Raw genomic sequence first — 17,584 nt, forward strand, 5'->3', positions numbered from 1 at the left:
AAAACACTAAAAACACACTGTGCTTTAATTTTGACACAAAAAAATTGAATTTTTGACAAAAAAAGGTTAGAAATATTAATGTTTAATCAAAATAATTATAAAATTGCTTATTTAAGCAAGATAAGCTTGAATGACATTTTGAGTTACATAGTACTCCTGAGGATTTACACCGACGTTTCAGTTTTATGCATTTTGCTTTACAATGGCATCTTCTATATCCTTGACCACCGGACATAGACTGGCTGGTAGCAATCAGACGTAAAGATTTCTTTTGTGATGACACATTATCAATGTCGAGGTGTTGGTTCTTACATATTGTAAACTTCTCGAAAACACTTTTTCGATTGTTTCTCTCTCGTTTCCTAAAAATAGACTTATTTGAAAAATCAGAGTAGCTATGTATATGTTAGTTATTGAAAGTGCCTTATTTGCGTCAAGAGGAACTAGCCGGCAAAAAATCTTAACGAATCGTACCTAATAGTACTATATCAACTAATTTTTTTTCTGGTTGACGCATTTAGGTAAAATTTAGTATTTGAGATTTACTAGAGGTGCAAATTAAATAAAATTGATAGGATATTGACATTTATTAAACATGATGACAAGTGTGTAATAATGTTTTTCTAATCATATATACTTAAAAGAATTTAAAGATAAAAATTTAAAAGAGACGGATTTAGGAAAAATGTGAATAGGTAGAGTACCTCGATGACAGGTTTAATAAACAATCTGTCAAATTTGCATTTAGGAAGATATGTCATAAATTAATAAGTTACAGCTTATTCAAACGATACATACATCTCCATTTGCTTCCACTACTGACATTAAAACATTTCTAAATTCACCTCTTCTTCTATTAACATTAGGAATTTTTAATCGGATAGTATCATATATAACATGGAGGGAATTATTCACAATATTTATACACAATATTCAGTATTTGCTTCTTTTTTTTAGCTTTGCTTTTTAGGTCGCTTTTAGCTTCATCTCTAATTAAAAGAACCTGTTTGTTATTTTCTGTAACAAAATTCACAAATTCCGTTAACCAACGAACTAAAACGGCTAAAACACGAATATTGGATCATACTAGAATTACTCGGATAAAACCCAAACTATCCAAACAAAATGGATGAAGTCCGAAATATTGTTGTATTCTGGATTTATCCGGTTAATACTAGTATTTGCCAATGTTTCTTGGATAAAACCGCATAATGTAATAAATATTGAACTGAACTGCCTAAATAGGCAGTTCTAGATAGCGCAAGAAAATGAGTGACGTAGAAGTATGTTCGCAAGACGCGATTTAATTAAATGAATTGATATCACATAAAGACTTAAATACATCTTGTATGCGTTCTATGCAGTATAGTATTAAGAGTGGCGAAGGAAGCGAAATGTAACTCGGCGATTGATAAGGTTTGACGTTTGTGTAATTGGTGGAGTTACAAGACTTGAAATGTTGTATGTTAAAAAAAGAAAATAAAAAGTATAAAAATATAACGTACAAATATAACGAAATAATCACGATATACCTCCAACAGAAATCTATTAAAAAAGGGTCTTATTGTCAAGTCCAATGTGTTTTCAAAAAAATGGTAGATGCCAAGTTGACATGATCGATATGCCACTAGACATAATAAACACAAGGGTATAAGTTTATTATGTCTAGTAAGACAACTTGACAAAATTCGTCTAAATTAGGCCTTTACAGTCAAAGACCGCTAAAAAAGTTGCAAACAATTTACTAGATATTTTTTGTATATTTGTAGCACCGTCCATTTTACAGTAAGTTGAGTTATTTCTATGCGGGTAGTTTAATAATTAATAATTTTATTGTTCTATTTACCTAATATACTTTCAACTCGTCATTTTGATTTTAGTCACTTTGCTTTCTTACTATATTTCGTATAAGATGTATAAGGGCGAGGTCTTTTAACATAGTAAGTAAATTTTAAAAAACCTTTATGTATCAGTCATCCTAAATGTTATTTTCTTTAATTAGGTCGGGAATTTGCTAATCGCATTATTGAGGAGTTGTGCTTAATGTGGGATGGGCTGAAAATAGTTCATGGTATAAAATATACTTGTGACTTGGATGAGTGACCAAAAAACTACTAACTGGTCAGAAGGACCAAGATTCGTTCAAATAATGAAAAGTCAGGCATATCCTAAAGGAATTAAACTTTCACCATATAAGGCAATGTTCGGATCTTAAATTAAAGTTGGACTGAAGTCTTCCTGGATACCTCAAGAGGTAAAACGTTAATATTGAAATAAATAATATTAACTATATTTGTTTAATTATCAGAATTTGTTTAATTTCAAATCAAGTTTAATCAAATATTTTAGCCTAAAATATTTTTACCTTTCCAGCCTACCAGTGAGAGAGGCTATTAAAATTGTCAATTTTTTTTGGTGTGTCTATGTATGCCTCTATGTATCTATGTCTGTGCTATAATTGCGCCAAAAATGCTTGACCGATTTTATTGTAATTTTCATTTGCAAAGATTGTTTTCTAGCGGTTGAAAAAAATATATAATTTCTAAACCGTTTTCACTAAAAATTTTCTGTTTCCATATTTTGATAGCTTAATTCTTCTTAAACTTTTTTGGTATATGAAATTTAAAAGAGACATTTAAATATTTAAACAAAAAAAAAAGTTGTAGTATTCTTTTAATACGTACTTAGAGCCAAGCTTACTGCATTGGCTGGGAATGTGTACGTTTCGGTATGAAACTATTCATTTACTTTTTAGCCGTAAAATATACATTGATTTTTTCCCGGTAGAAGAATCTTAAGGTTTATCCATAACTCTTTTGGCCATTGAAATCCATTTTTAATTTGATCGATGGTTTTAGCAAAATATTTATCTTTTTCGTTTCTAATTTGACTGACAATGCCATTTTTATTGGCTTATATTCAGCCCTAATTAAACAACAACTTAAGAATAATGAGTTGAGAAAACAATATCCCTAATGAAATTTAGAATTATAAAATCTAAAATAGATATAAAAATGGAAAGAACATAGAATTATTAAAAGAAATATTATTTAAATGAAATATTTTTACCAAAAATCAACAAATAAACAAAACTAAATAAGCAATAAAGAAAATGGAAAATTATTACTTTAAGAAAAGTGTTCTTAGAGGACCAGAATAAAATAAAAAAAGATGACCCAAAGAATATAGATTTAACCTAAATTTAAATGTGTAGTAGAAAAAAGAACTTGCACAAGTAAGATCAAAAAAAATATTGTTAAAGAATTTTATATAAACAAGTAAAATAAAAACCACTAAAATAATTTAAAATAATAATAATTAATTAAAGTTCTGACTAAATTTCTCTAAACATCAAATTAGTGCCTACTAGTCGAACTAAAGACCACTGATCAAACTTTTTACTGCGCATGCTTTTTGAAACGTCAAATACCTAAAGCACAGCTGCTGTTTCACCCCAACCCCTAGTCAACCGATTTTGCAAGTAATAGAAGCCATGGACGCCATAACTTCTTTCATGCAGAGGGCTTCAGTGTTGAGTTTTGGAAGACATGTTTGTTTTATTTTTCGAATAAAATGTTTTTCTGTTTTAGTTTTAGTGCATTTTTGGTTAATTTTTGGTGTTATTTCTTATGTGTGCTAGTATTTGGTATGTTTTTTTTTAGAAATGGTATGCATTGGTATATTTTTTTGGTTAGGTGACCAAAGCAGCTTGGTATTTTGTAATACATTTAAAATAATATTATTTTATTTTAAGAAATCATATAACTTTTTACATAAATTAGTGAAACAAAATAAGTAAAAGAATCTCTATAATAATCCTAGAAATACAATTACACGATAAAACAATATAAAATTATTATAAAATATTAGACATTATGTGCATAGTATTAAAAATGTAAATTTTCTAAAACCCATATACGAGTAGAGTAAAATAAAGACAAATTAATTTAAAAATTCAATTTTTATGCCCTAAGAGTAGGATCAACAATTTATATTTGATAGAACACACTCTATATTATTGTAAATCTGTAGTTAAAAGTACATATAATTTAACGTAAACTTGTTATTGGGCAGTGTTAGTGACATCGGAGTAACATTTCATGATATAAAAGTCGGAAGAATTATTTGATATTAAAAAAAGTTTACTTTCTTTATATTTAATAATACTTTGGGTACCATGTTAAATCTTGGTTAAGTTGTTTGAGATTTTTAGCTTTTAAAGTTCTTATGAGATTTGGTTAAAAAAAAAAGTAATATATTCATTTCATAATATTTCTTCCTTTTTTATTTAAAATAAATATGCAGTAATTAAAATATTGCAGAAGCTAATTTTAGGAATATTCTTAAATCATTCCACACAAATTGTTAGGACTGCTTAGATTTATTACAGGCACTAATACAAAACCGAAAGTACAATATTTTTGACAAAAAGCTCTCAATAGAATGGTTGTTCAATATAAATAGTTGTCGTCTTTCTGAAATATTCCGCTAATATAAAAATCTTAAATATGATTCTCTTAATAATTCAGATATTTATTTCTTTATTTCATTAAAATTTAGGTTTATAAAATAAGCAACAAATTATGCTTGAATTATTTATTTTTACCTTTTTATAAATAAATTATCCAGATCACTGTCAATTTGATAAAACTGGCACCTATTGCCATCCCTTTACTTAAAAAAATATATTGATTTAATAAAACCATTAAAAGCTTCATGTAAATATATAACCTAATTACCGAATAATATATTCAATTAATAATTAGTTAAATATATAAAGGAATAATTAATTAATTCCCCTATTATTAATATAAGATGCGTAAAATATTTTAATCCTGTTAAAAATTAATAATTTTTAGCCATTTTAGAAATATGATCGATATGAAATATTGTTACATCTCCCATTAAGTATCTTTTTAATATTATATGCTTTTAAATTTAATATTTACTTGATATTAATAATTTAAAAGAAAATGCTTTGCTTTTGTCTTTAGGAAGAAATTATCATTGCTGGGCATTTAGGTAATTTTAGAAAGCTAAAAACGTAACGTTTTTGAAATGTATTATTATTTTATTAATTATTTTAAATTTCAATATTTTTTATAGCTTGCTTTTTATAATTTTCATAACTAGTAATTAATTTAAACTTTACTTTAATTAAAAATCTCTACATTTTAAGGTGAAAACTATTTTTAAAATGTCAGGTATTTTTACTTAGTAGAACCAGATACTTTTTGGACTAGAATCCTTTAATACCGTCAATATTTACAACCTCTAAAGCCTATTTACCCTTTAGCTAATTTGTGACGCCCCAAGAAGGTATTAACAAAATGTTATGACAGGATTATGATGGATAATGCTGACTCGACGAAATCTCGATAAAGGCAGAAGTTGCTAACTTTACAAGGCTATAAATAAAACTAATGTTTCGTTGGGTGCCGAACATTTTGACACAGATATTGCAGGTAGTGCGCTTTCTTTTGATTTAGATAGTTTACGGGTATTAAGAGGGTTCTTAAGTAGCAACAAAATTAGAGTAAGAGTTTGTTTTAATTTTTAATATTTTATATTAAGTCGAATGATATTTTATTTAATTTTTGAAGATGTATTGACAGTATAAGTATTGTGTTACATATATCGAAAATGGTTATGAACTATAAGTGTAATAGTCATAAGATATTTGAATCTGCCCATATGACTTTTTATTATGTCATTTTATATTTAAAAAACTAGTTTTTATATTGTCTGAGCTCAATGAATCTTAATATTTTACGATTCAATTAACTAAAATTTAGAAAATATTTGAGTTGTATTATCCTAATGAAGTTATGTCACAAATAGATTAAGTAGGTAAATTGTAAAAAAAAAATTCACATAAAAATGTATTTTATAAAAATTATCATAAGGCTTAATCTTGATACTAAATTTAATTTTTATGCAGAAAATCTAGGACTGAATTCTTAGCAGCAACCAATAAATCATTATTATTACAAATCATCATTAATCAGACCAGTAAAGCCAAACAGTCTACAAAGGTTTGTGGTTCGTCGTCCATGTCCAATAAATTTAAAGTAATCTTTGTTACGCTTGGTTTGAATGAGACCATTTAGGTTTTCCTATTAATTATTAGGTATGGTTTATTATTCTTATAAAGCATTTTTTACAAATTTTTTATAGAAAGTCCGAAGCTGCGTAATCTATGAATAATAAAGGAAAACATAACAAACGTTCTATGAGAATTGTCGGTCAATATATCAGAAGCATTCAGGGAATGACAATTACAATTTGAATGATTTTAATAATAATAATATTATTTTAGTAAAATATTCACTTAATGTCAATTGTCATATATTCTACCACTGTTGCCTGGTCCACGATAATATTTGATAAAAAATTTAACATTCATTTTATTAAATTAATAATATATTAGTTAATAGGGCCCACACATACTTGTCAGATTTTTCATAATTTCCTTACATTAGTATAACTTTTTAGTTCTTTTAGCATTTTGTACGAGTGGAACTGGAAGATGTTCTAAAAAATGAAAATTACACTATTTTAATTCTCGATAGCAAGTTGAGAAATTGTAAGAAAATCGAGGGTAAACAATTAAAACTAGCTGAAATTTTAACTATAAGCAAATAAATTACATCAATCGTAAGGCGTTTTGAACTTTATTTGGTATGTACTATACATAAATATGCCAAGTTTCTTCATCCCAAAAGGTCACTAATTTTTTTGTTTTAATTATAAAGATATCTAGAGCAAAAGTACCAAAACATTTAGAATATTCCGACATGTATAGTATTCTGTTGATATTATCCAGAAGCAATCAGGGATAATGATTATTAGTAAAGCTCAGATTATTAGCGTTTATTCAACAAAAAAAAATATTTAAAAAATTTAATTACCTTTAATCCCTTATTTATCCTCACGCAACAAAACCTAGTTAAAAAGCGAAAATACACTACTATATTTTTTTTTTGATTCATTCAATAATCCTTTTGTTATTTTTGTAGCAAGAAGTAAAAGAAAGTCTTAAATACAAATTTAAAATTAAATTGTTCTATACAATAAAATTATAAACAATAGCAAAACAAAACGAAAAATATAGGGTGCGTCAATAAAACAGGATCAGATTGCGCGCCAACTATACATGATAGAGCAAAATATTCGACTTTATACGACATTGCCAAGTATTTTTTTATTTTTCTTTGTTTTTTTTTTAAGCTATAGGATAAACTCAATAAAAAATAAGGATAATGCATAGATAAATTATTATAAAGATTTACCAGGTGTTTCATATAACAATTTGGAGCAATTGCGTATTTAATTTTGGTTAGTTGAAAAATTTTTTAACAAATACTCTATGAGTACAAGTTATGTAGGTGTGTCCATTTAGTATTTCCTTCCTCCATTCTGCCTTATTTTGACTTATACAAAGCGTACACAAAAGGCGAGGCAGTTGAAATTTATTTTTTTTATATAATATTTGATTTTCTCATTCTGCCTCAGAACTAAAACATTTTAGTGTATTACATGTTATACTTTAATGAAGTAGTGTTTGAATTAGAGAAAGTTAAAAATCGACTCTTTTCAACTTTAAGTATTTGTTATAGGATAAAATGATTTTCACATTCCTATCTCAAGTTTTTAAGATCTATTTATCATAAAAAGTTATCTAGCAGATCTAACCATGAAATTTTTTACCATGATGGCAGCATCTTAAGAAGTTAAGATAGGAATATAAAAATCATTTAATCCTATGGCAAGTAGCTATGGCTCTGTAGCCTCTTAAAGTTTAAAAAAAAATTAACTATCTTCAATTCAGAAGCTAGTTGATTAATAATAATATGACCTGAATGACATCAAATTTCGTATTGTACGACGAATCTAAAAATTAACTAATATATGAAGCCTTTCATTTAAAAAAAAAAACAGAAATTTCTACTGCTACGCCTTTTGTGAACACCTTGCATAAATCAAAATAATTTTAAAACGTAGCTTTTTTCATTCCCCGTACATAAAAAAAATATTTTTTTTTCCAAAAATGTAGCCACAATTAAGGAATAGAGTACTAAATGGACACGCTGTATACCTTAATTATAGTAAAGCTCTCTTATACCTAATTATTTTGTGACATGCTATTATACAGGCCATTATATCAAAAAAATACATATTTTATGATACCTTTTTATGACTTAACCTGTATATGTTATAATATTTGTGGTTTGTAGATTTTTGATAACGCTACAACTTTGCTAAAAAAATTGTTTACCTTGTATAGTTTAGGCGCTATCTTTGCCGTTGATGTGACTTGCGGCCACACCCTGTGTATATTTACTTTAAAAAATAATGATTAATAAAAATTATTTACTTATTAAACTACGTAAATTTCAAGTTAATATATTACAAGATTTGATGTGATTGATATTAGTGTTGCAGAATTTTTGCATATTTTCTTGATTATTGATCAATTTGTCCTGATTATTATAATTAATTTATTAATATAACATTTATTGGACTTTATATACAATTTTTTACTTTAAATCTCAACCAAAATTGTACATGTTTTCATAAATGGTAAAAAAAAAAGTCTAATATCTACATTATTAGAACATAAGATGGAACCGATTATTGTCAACTTTCTTTATATTTACTACTATTTATAGACAACAGACAATAAATAAATATTTAGCTATAGGTTTATAATATCACTAATAAATATTACAAATTACAAATTTTTCATTTAGTTCAAAATTTGACAAAATATATGATTATAGGGTAAACTGCAACCTGAGTGGAGCGACCCCTCCTGAATCTAAATCAAATTAAAAAACCACTTTTCATAAAAGGAGAACATATTATTTAGCAGCAAAGGTACTAGAGTGAGCTATATACATTGCTCACAATGACTATAGTGAATCACACATGCACAAACATTATGTTCATTATTAGTTGTAAATATATTGTCGATAGTAGACTTTAAGTTACTATCAATTCTTGTATACTTATTAATCGTTTTATGCATCCGAAACTCGCAAAGACGTTTAAAATACTAAATGAGTTTTAACATAACAGATTCTGAAAATGTTCATTAACACGTTGACGGACACTCAAAAAACGGGTTTCAAGGTAAAAAAAAGCACCTGTACTTTTAATCATTTTTGAAACAGTGATTATAAATACTTTTGGAAAAATTATTTTTTTATTTTTTAAAAATTTTTGTTTTTGAAAAAAAGGGCCGACCGGCATAGACGTCATGCCCTATGACACATGACTTTTGTTTCATATGAGCATTGACGGCTATTGCTGTCCACCATAAAAAACACAAGAGTTTGAAAATATTTATTGAAGACATAGTAGAACAGTACATAATCGCTTAATTCAATATTGAAACGTAAAAATGAAATGTAAAAAAGAAAATTTATTTATGCCACATCTCAAAACATGTCCCTGGACAGAGTGGTGGCATGTCTGTACAAATTTTGCAACGCAATGAGGTCTCCTTTCTGATTTTATTCTTGCTGCAGTTTCTGCACCGTAGATAGTACTTTCCTTTTTACTTAAAATTTTCCGGAATGGGAATATCTTCCAAAAAAATTTGTTCTGTTTCTTTCACTGATTTTGACACCCGTTTTTTTTTTCTAGAAGGTTTCGATGTCACAAAATCTCTTCCGTCTAAACCGTCAGTTGTTGATAATCCCAGAAGACTTTTTATTATCGTGTGTCGGTAGTTCAATAGATCCAAATTGGAATTGACATATTTTTTATGAAAAAAATAGGCATTCTAAATGCACAAATCCAAAATATGAAAAATAACTTTTTTTGGCCATCTTATTGTTTTTCACGGACAAGAATAATAGCTGATCATTTGATCAGCTCTATCAATACCAGACATATTGTCATTGTATGCTGCAATTTCTAAACGTTTTTTTCGGGATTGGGCATATCGGTTTTGTACCTCAATTTGTTTGGGTTTGTAGCCAGTCGTAAGTGCAAGAACCTCCCGTTTATCCTTCCACTTAGACACATACACATTACCTTTGCGACTCCAAATGTGTTCTCCTTATTTAATTTTTTTGCCGACGATGTGTTTCGGATGTCCACGTTTATTACTTCGTAAAGTCCCAGTAGTATGCGTTTTGAAGTCTGTAAGTAACTCTTCAGAAAGAGCTACACTGTTATAAAAATTATCCATGTATAAATGGTGGCATCATGAGACGTTTCACCAAAGCAGTAATTTTTGGTTCCGTTCGTTCATCATCATCTCCTGTTTTTCCTCTATAATTTTTTTTCTTTTTCGTTTTTTGGCCTTGTGCTTGGCACATTTAGCCACGTGTTCTAATATAGGAAAATCTATAAATTTTTAAATTTAGTACATATAAAAAAAAAAAAAAAAAAAAAAAAAAAAATACTTTTATTACCATTCAAAATTATTAAACATTATTACAGAATATACGAAACTAAATTCCATGAATATACAAATAATTCAAAATTACAACAATTTGTTTGGTAATCGGAGTGCAACGCGATTTTTATAAAAAAAAAAACGATACACATGCAAGTACATAGATTACTTGTACATGTGCTGTACAACCCGTGTTCCTAAATAAACTATTTTCTAAAAAACGTAATATTATGTATTTACAATAAGGTCCATACCAAAATCAAAAGGGACAATATATGCATTTTACAATGAACTAGCGAGTGGCTATGAAGCTGGGCAAAAAGAAAAACAAAAAAAAAATAAAAGAATCCAAAGACGAGCGAGAACGGTATAGGGGCGAGCACGAAGGGTAGATAACAGGCAAGTGAGAATTTAATTTTAATGTAAATATTTGCAATTAGCAAGATCAGGTGTGCAGAACATTAATTAAAACAAAAATACCATTTTATAAAATACGGTCACATTAGGTTACCATAATTTGCGTGTTTAAGAGATATTTTTTTAAGTTTATAATAAATTTTTTAGGCGAACATTCCTTTATATAAATAGGTAGTTCATTCCACATCCGAATGCCCATATATAAAAAAGATTTTTTAAAGGTTGCTGTTCTATGTAAAGGAATTCTAAGCAAATGGGGATTTCTTGTATTATAAGGAATATCTTGATTAAAAAATAAATTTCCTAAATTTGAAGGCTGTCCGGTTTTCATTATTTTATAAATTAAATTAAACATATGGACTTTTCTTCTATTGCTCATATTCAGAATTAAATTAGAATTTAAATATGGAGTTATGCGGTTTCTAGAGGCAATATTAAATGAATATCTCATGCAACTATTCTGAAGTTTTTGTATTTTGTTCGATAAGTATTTAGTTAAAGAATCGCCGTATACAATATCCCCATAGTCAAGTAATGAAAGAACTAGTGTATCACACAGCCAATATTTTATTTTTGAAGGCAACATTTTCTTATACTGATAAAGGCCCTTTAATCTGATGTAGGCGGCTTGAAGTTTGACTTTAATATGGGAAGTAAAGTTAAGATTTGAATCAATAACTACACCTAAATTACGTTTTTCAGTTACAACTGGAACAGACTCGCCATTAACAACTACTTTAAATCTGTTTGAAACCTCTTGCAGCTGACTCTTGTTATGTGTTACAAACATTACACACGATTTTGATGCGTTAAGTTTTAAGTTATGATTCTCAGTAAACACGGCCAAGCTCTGTAGATCAGTATTTATTTTATTTTGCGCCTCATGCAGACCTGGAGTATCAAAAGCAATATATACCTGGGAATCGTCAGCATACTGTTGGAGTTTTGAATTTTGAAGACACTTTTCCATATCAGCCACATAGAGAGAAAACAGCAACGGTCCTAATATGGATCCTTGTGGAACACCCATGGTAAGAGGCAAGAAGTTGGAGAACTCATAATTTGACTTTTTGATTACCCGAACGCAGTGAGACCTACCCTCAAGATAAGATTGGAAAAATATAATGGCATTTGTAGACAACCCAAAATAGTGTAATTTAGCTAATAGTAATTTATGATCAATGGTGTCGAATGCTTTACTAAAATCAAGTAGGGTTAAGCAAGTTTTCTGTTTTTTGTCTTCTTTAATTCTAATATCATTAATAAGGCTTATGAGACTTGTTGTAGTACTAAAAGATTTTCGAAATCCCGACTGACAATCAGGAATTATTTTAAACTTATATAAATATTTAGAGAGTTCATTATAAATGTGACGTTCTAATACTTTTGATATAACTGGTAAAATGCTTATTGGTCTTATGTCTTTAAATTCTTCAGGGGAGGAAATTTTAGGTAAAGGAATAAGAATAGCTTGTTTCCATTCACTAGGATAAATTTTCTGTAAAATACAACTATTAATAATATTAACTAAAGCCTCTAAACAATAAGGAAGACATATATTTAAATCTTTAATACAAATTTCATCAACTCCCATTGCATTACTTCCAATGTTTTTTATAATATTCGCAGTGTTTTCCTCATCAATTAAATTGATATAAAACTCTTCCTGATTAACATTTAGTTTATTATTTTTGTAGAAGTCAATTTTTTCATTTGAGGTTGATTTTGTAAAAGCCACGGAGTTAGAAAAAAATGAGTTTAGGTCAACTGCATTATTTAGTGTTTCTGATAAAGGATTGGTTTTAGTTTTTGTAAAATTAAGTTTTTTAGCGGTATTCCAAAAATCTTTACCTTTTTTTAAGGAAAATTGTTTGAAATATGCCGCTTTCTCTCTACTTATGGCATGTTTAGTGAAATTTCGAAGCTGTCTGTAGTAATTTAAATTCCCAGGAGTTTTCTGTTTTAAATATTTGTGACGTGCCTTATCTCTAAGTTTCATTAAAAATTTTATATTGCTCGTGATCCAGGGAGTAAAAGGTTTTTCTTGTAATATTTTAGTTTTAAAAGGTGCATATTTATTAATTAAGTAAGTAATATTATTTTTTAGTATTGCAATTTTTTCACTAATATTATAAGTATAATATATATCATGCCACGGGAGTTGTTCTGCCTCATTTTTAAAAGCTATGGTATTAGTTTTTGCATAGTCACGATATTTTATAACTTTTTTGTATGCTTGATATTTAGGAATATTTAGCTCTATATATGTTAGGTTATGATCAGTTACACTCCCTGGCATGTATACAGATTTGGCATTCATGTATTCAAGGTTATCACTAATTATTATTAGATCCAAAAGGGTAGATGTATTTGAGGAAATATTTATTCTAGTTGGATCCATTATTTTCTGAGAAAGATTAAATGTTTCTAACGTATTTTTAAATTTTTGAGTAATTGTAGTTTGTTTTAATAAGTCTATTTTAAAGTCACCAAAAAGAATTACACTATCATAATATGGTACAGAGACACTTAACATGTCCTCAAAAAAATCAAGAAACCTAGATGTATTCGTAGAAGGAGGCTTGTATAAGTTTGTAACAAGGATATTTTTTTTATTTAACGTAAATTTAAAACTGAGATACTCAAAGTCATCTGTGGCATCTTCAAATGTGACTAACGAAAATTTTATATGTTTTTTTACGTAAATGCCCAAACCTCCTCCACGAGAACACCGATCTTTTCTTAAAAAATTGTATCCTGGAATATTAAAATATAAAGTGTTATCCTCAGGAGTAAGCCATGTTTCTGAAATCCCCAATATATCAAAATTAAAGTCAGAGGCATAATTTACAAATTCATCAAAGCCTGTTTTTATAGAACGTATGTTTACGTGACTAACACTGAACACAGTGTGCACCTGCTGATCTTGCATGGTACTATCATTCGCCATCACAGAATAAATACCCCAAACCACCCCACCGACCGCGCTCGCCAAAGTTTCCGCCCATTAAAAGCCATATAGAAAGCCAACCACTCCCCAAATGTAATACAAAAAATAAAAAATATATATTAAGCACATACCTATTCCTAATAAATCCCGATGATAGACCTAAAGAACTTAAGTAAAAACAGAATAGCTCTACCATAATGATAAGAGAGCACTTTGGTCCCGCAAGCATAAATTACAAATAAACCGATCAAGTGATTAGAAATAAAAATATCACTGCAAAGCAATGCTTTTTATGACCACCAAAACCAATAAAAAATAATCACCTTTGAAATTAAAGTACCTATCATATTGTAAGTACACATAATCATTAAACGTACCTTTATTTTTAGTTTTAATCGGCAATCACACACTCATTAACAAGGTCTTGTAACTTTTTTTCGGAGTCGACACAAAACTTTTGGTTTTCTACCATCACAAACACTCTACCCCTAGAAGTCCAGCACAAGTTTTTATATTTATTTCTCGCGATTTTAAAAATTTTACCCACCTCAGGAGTTAGAACTTCGGTTATTAGAATAGGTTGACCTTTTAGCCTTTTTTTATTAAAAAACACGTCGTCCCGGAGCCACCTATGGCAAAACGATACTAACACCGGCCTGGGCTTCTCGGAATTTGCTTTTTTCTGTCCAATGCGATGAGCAAAATTTATTTCGGCCTTTGTAATTTTAACACCAATCTTGGTTGAAATTGTTTTAATAACAAAGGCATATAGGTCGTCTTGTAGTTCATTTATACCGTGCAGTAAAATACTGTTCTGGTTTGTTGACATGCACAGCGTATTGGTTTGCTTTAGCGACGCAATATCCGACTTAAGGTTTTCAATGCTATCCAAAACTGATTTTTCAAAGTCTTGAAACCTTTTGTTTAAAGAGACAACTGCCTCTATGTCTTCGGAAAAATCGGTGGATGTTGATTTCCCTCTGGTCCTAGCCCCAAGATCTTTTTTAAAACCTTTCAGTTGCGTGTCAAATTTTAGCGCCATTTCTTCTAACCTCTCCGTAAGTTTTTGTATTTCCGCTGCTTGTTTGCTGCTTAAATCTTCAGATTTTTGCTTAACCATGATTACAAGTTCTTGCACAATGTATTACACAACACTCCAAATATTTTTTGGCACTTGATTCACAATTAATTAAAAAAATTCCAGTTCCGTTCGTTCATCATCATCTCCTGTTTTTCCTCTATAATTTTTTTTCTTTTTCGTTTTTTGGCCTTGTGCTTGGCACATTTAGCCACGTGTTCTAATATAGGAAAATCTATAAATTTTTAAATTTAGTACATATAAAAAAAAAAAAAAAAAAAAAAAAAAAAATACTTTTATTACCATTCAAAATTATTAAACATTATTACAGAATATACGAAACTAAATTTCATGAATATACAAATAATTCAAAATTACAACAATTTGTTTGGTAATCGGAGTGCAACGCGATTTTTATAAAAAAAAAAAACGATACACATGCAAGTACATAGATTACTTGTACATGTGCTGTACAACCCGTGTTCCTAAATAAACTATTTTCTAAAAAACGTAATATTATGTATTTACAATAAGGTCCATACCAAAATCAAAAGGGACAATATATGCATTTTACAATGAACTAGCGAGTGGCTATGAAGCTGGGCAAAAAGAAAAACAAAAAAAAATAAAAGAATCCAAAGACGAGCGAGAACGGTATAGGGGCGAGCACGAAGGGTAGATAACCCAAGATCTTTTTTAAAACCTTTCAGTTGCGTGTCAAATTTTAGCGCCATTTCTTCTAACCTCTCCGTAAGTTTTTGTATTTCCGCTGCTTGTTTGCTGCTTAAATCTTCAGATTTTTGCTTAACCATGATTACAGGTTCTTGCACAATGTATTACACAACACTCCAAATATTTTTTGGCACTTGATTCACAATTAATTAAAAAAATTTAGGAGACCAAACTACAATCGTCCTAGTCACTTCGCAGCGCCATCTAGCTATCCATCACTGCTACAAAGCTCATAAAATTTGATTCTATATCTAGATTTTTTATTCTTGATATATACACGAAATTTCAGTCTTCCGCGAAATAATAAAAGCGATTCGTCTAGTGACAAAGCTTCTTGGGGATAGAAAGCGTTTTGTGAATTTTTTATAAAAAGCTCTACGAGAGCGCTTATTTTATATAAATTATTATTTTGCTCTTTATCATTTTTTGCACAGTTCAAGTATTTGCTCAAATCTACGTCCAGACATTGTGGCGAGAAATATAGGATGATAATGCATAGGGTCATAGGAAAAGATTTGTCTACTTTCTCGGCATTTTACGTGCGCAGCCAATAAACAAAGCCCAAAAAACTTCTTTAGTTCCACTATAAGTTATAAAGTAATTTCTCTAAAAGATTTAAAACGCTCGTACCTTCTTTTAGGTCTATTTGCATGAAATACCTTTCTACCATATTCATTAGTTTTTTTCCAATAGTAAGTTCCAAATTTCTTCAGACCACAATACCTGAAAAGTCTGAAGTGGATCAAAATCATCCAATGACTACTTTGGCCCAGATTGACTATTATCGAACATAAAATCAATATTTTCTTTTACAATACCACTCCATTCTTTATCGTCCCCTATACCCTCACTGTCATCTTGAGCTGAAAAAAAAATATATAAGGGGTAATGAAATTTGCGATTTACAAAGAAACCTACTTTCTGCGGTTCTACGGTCGTCATCACTATCTTCATTTGACGGATTGTGATTTCTCAAGGCCTCATTTGATATATCCGACAATACATCGGCCTCCAAAACATCCAGATGACCGTCTAAAAATACTATAAATTAGCTGTCACAATAAAAACATACCATCAGGACAAAATCTACCCCTCACTACGTTCGCTTCCAAGTCCGAATCACTCAACTCATAATTTGGATCCCGAACAGAATCATTATCGTCTTCACTAAAACTCTCCCTCTGCTTAAATTTCTCCCTTGATAAATTTGAATTATTGTCATCGCCGTCATCAAGGTAATTATCGTCAACACTAGGAATTTCGTCGTACCACTCCAGAAGTTGTTTTTTGAGTTTTTTGTCCATTTCTGTGGAATGCACACGCTTTGGTACTTAACCAAAAAAACACAAATAATTTCAATCCAAACAAGGTAAAAATATAGCACAATATTTCCACCAGTAGACTTTGCATACACAAAAAAACAACATACAAGCCAAACGTAAGATATTACCACCACACAAAAACACACCGCAAGAAAGAAAAACAATATCCCAGTTTGACCGATAATAATAAACCGCATGCATGTGCATGAGTTACCGCGCAGAATTCCCACCTAATTACGCGGCGAGGTGGGAGCAAAGTCACTCAGGAACACAAACGGATTTTGCCAAAAATAGCAAACCAATCAACTTCTTTTAATAAAATTTGCATGTCTAGTAGGACACTACTAATACATTTATATGAAAATACGACGGGAAACCACGTCGATGTCATATAAGCATAAATAAGTGGAAGACGGTTCATCCGTCCAATCACCCGTCCAATTTTCAAAGTGCCCACTGACGCGTTTTAAGCAAAGACGGGAATGCCCGTCGGCGTCCATCAACGTGTTAAAGTTACCGCATATAAAAGCTAAGGTGGTGGATTTTATAACTTTATTTAATACCGTCTCCAGAATATTAGTAAAATCATGCATAATCTTAGCCGGTGATCTATGTATACAGCCAACAAGATATTTTTGATTATTAATTCTTAGGCACAAAAAGTATGCAATCTA

General features: G+C 29.4%; 1 protein-coding gene across 1 annotated transcript; it reads right to left on the reverse strand.

Moving 5' to 3' along the window:
• Window positions 1-14,083: 14,083 nt before the first annotated feature.
• Window positions 14,084-15,784, reverse strand: LOC126736319 (uncharacterized). The gene is made up of 2 exons (XM_050440615.1): window positions 15,560-15,784; window positions 14,084-14,789 (listed from the first exon to the last, which is right to left on the reverse strand). The coding sequence occupies exons 1-2, from the start codon at window positions 15,666-15,668 to the stop codon at window positions 14,170-14,172; spliced, it is 729 nt and encodes a 242-aa protein (XP_050296572.1). The 5' UTR covers window positions 15,669-15,784; the 3' UTR covers window positions 14,084-14,169.
• Between the last annotated feature and the right edge of the window lie 1,800 nt (window positions 15,785-17,584).

The sequence above is a fragment of the Anthonomus grandis genome, chromosome 5 (assembly GCF_022605725.1).
Source record: "Anthonomus grandis grandis chromosome 5, icAntGran1.3, whole genome shotgun sequence".
Classification (NCBI taxonomy): domain Eukaryota; kingdom Metazoa; phylum Arthropoda; class Insecta; order Coleoptera; family Curculionidae; genus Anthonomus; species Anthonomus grandis.

What these genes read in the sequence shown, in the direction of transcription:
- LOC126736319 (XM_050440615.1), bottom strand. Translation starts at nt 15,668, where the DNA reads ATGGTTAAGCAAAAATCTGAAGATTTAAGCAGCAAACAAGCAGCGGAA. An exon ending in ATTTGACACGCAACTGAAAG is followed by an intron (nt 14,790 to 15,559) that starts GTTTTAAAAAAG and finishes CGCAACTGAAAG; the next exon opens with GTTTTAAAAAAGATCTTGGG.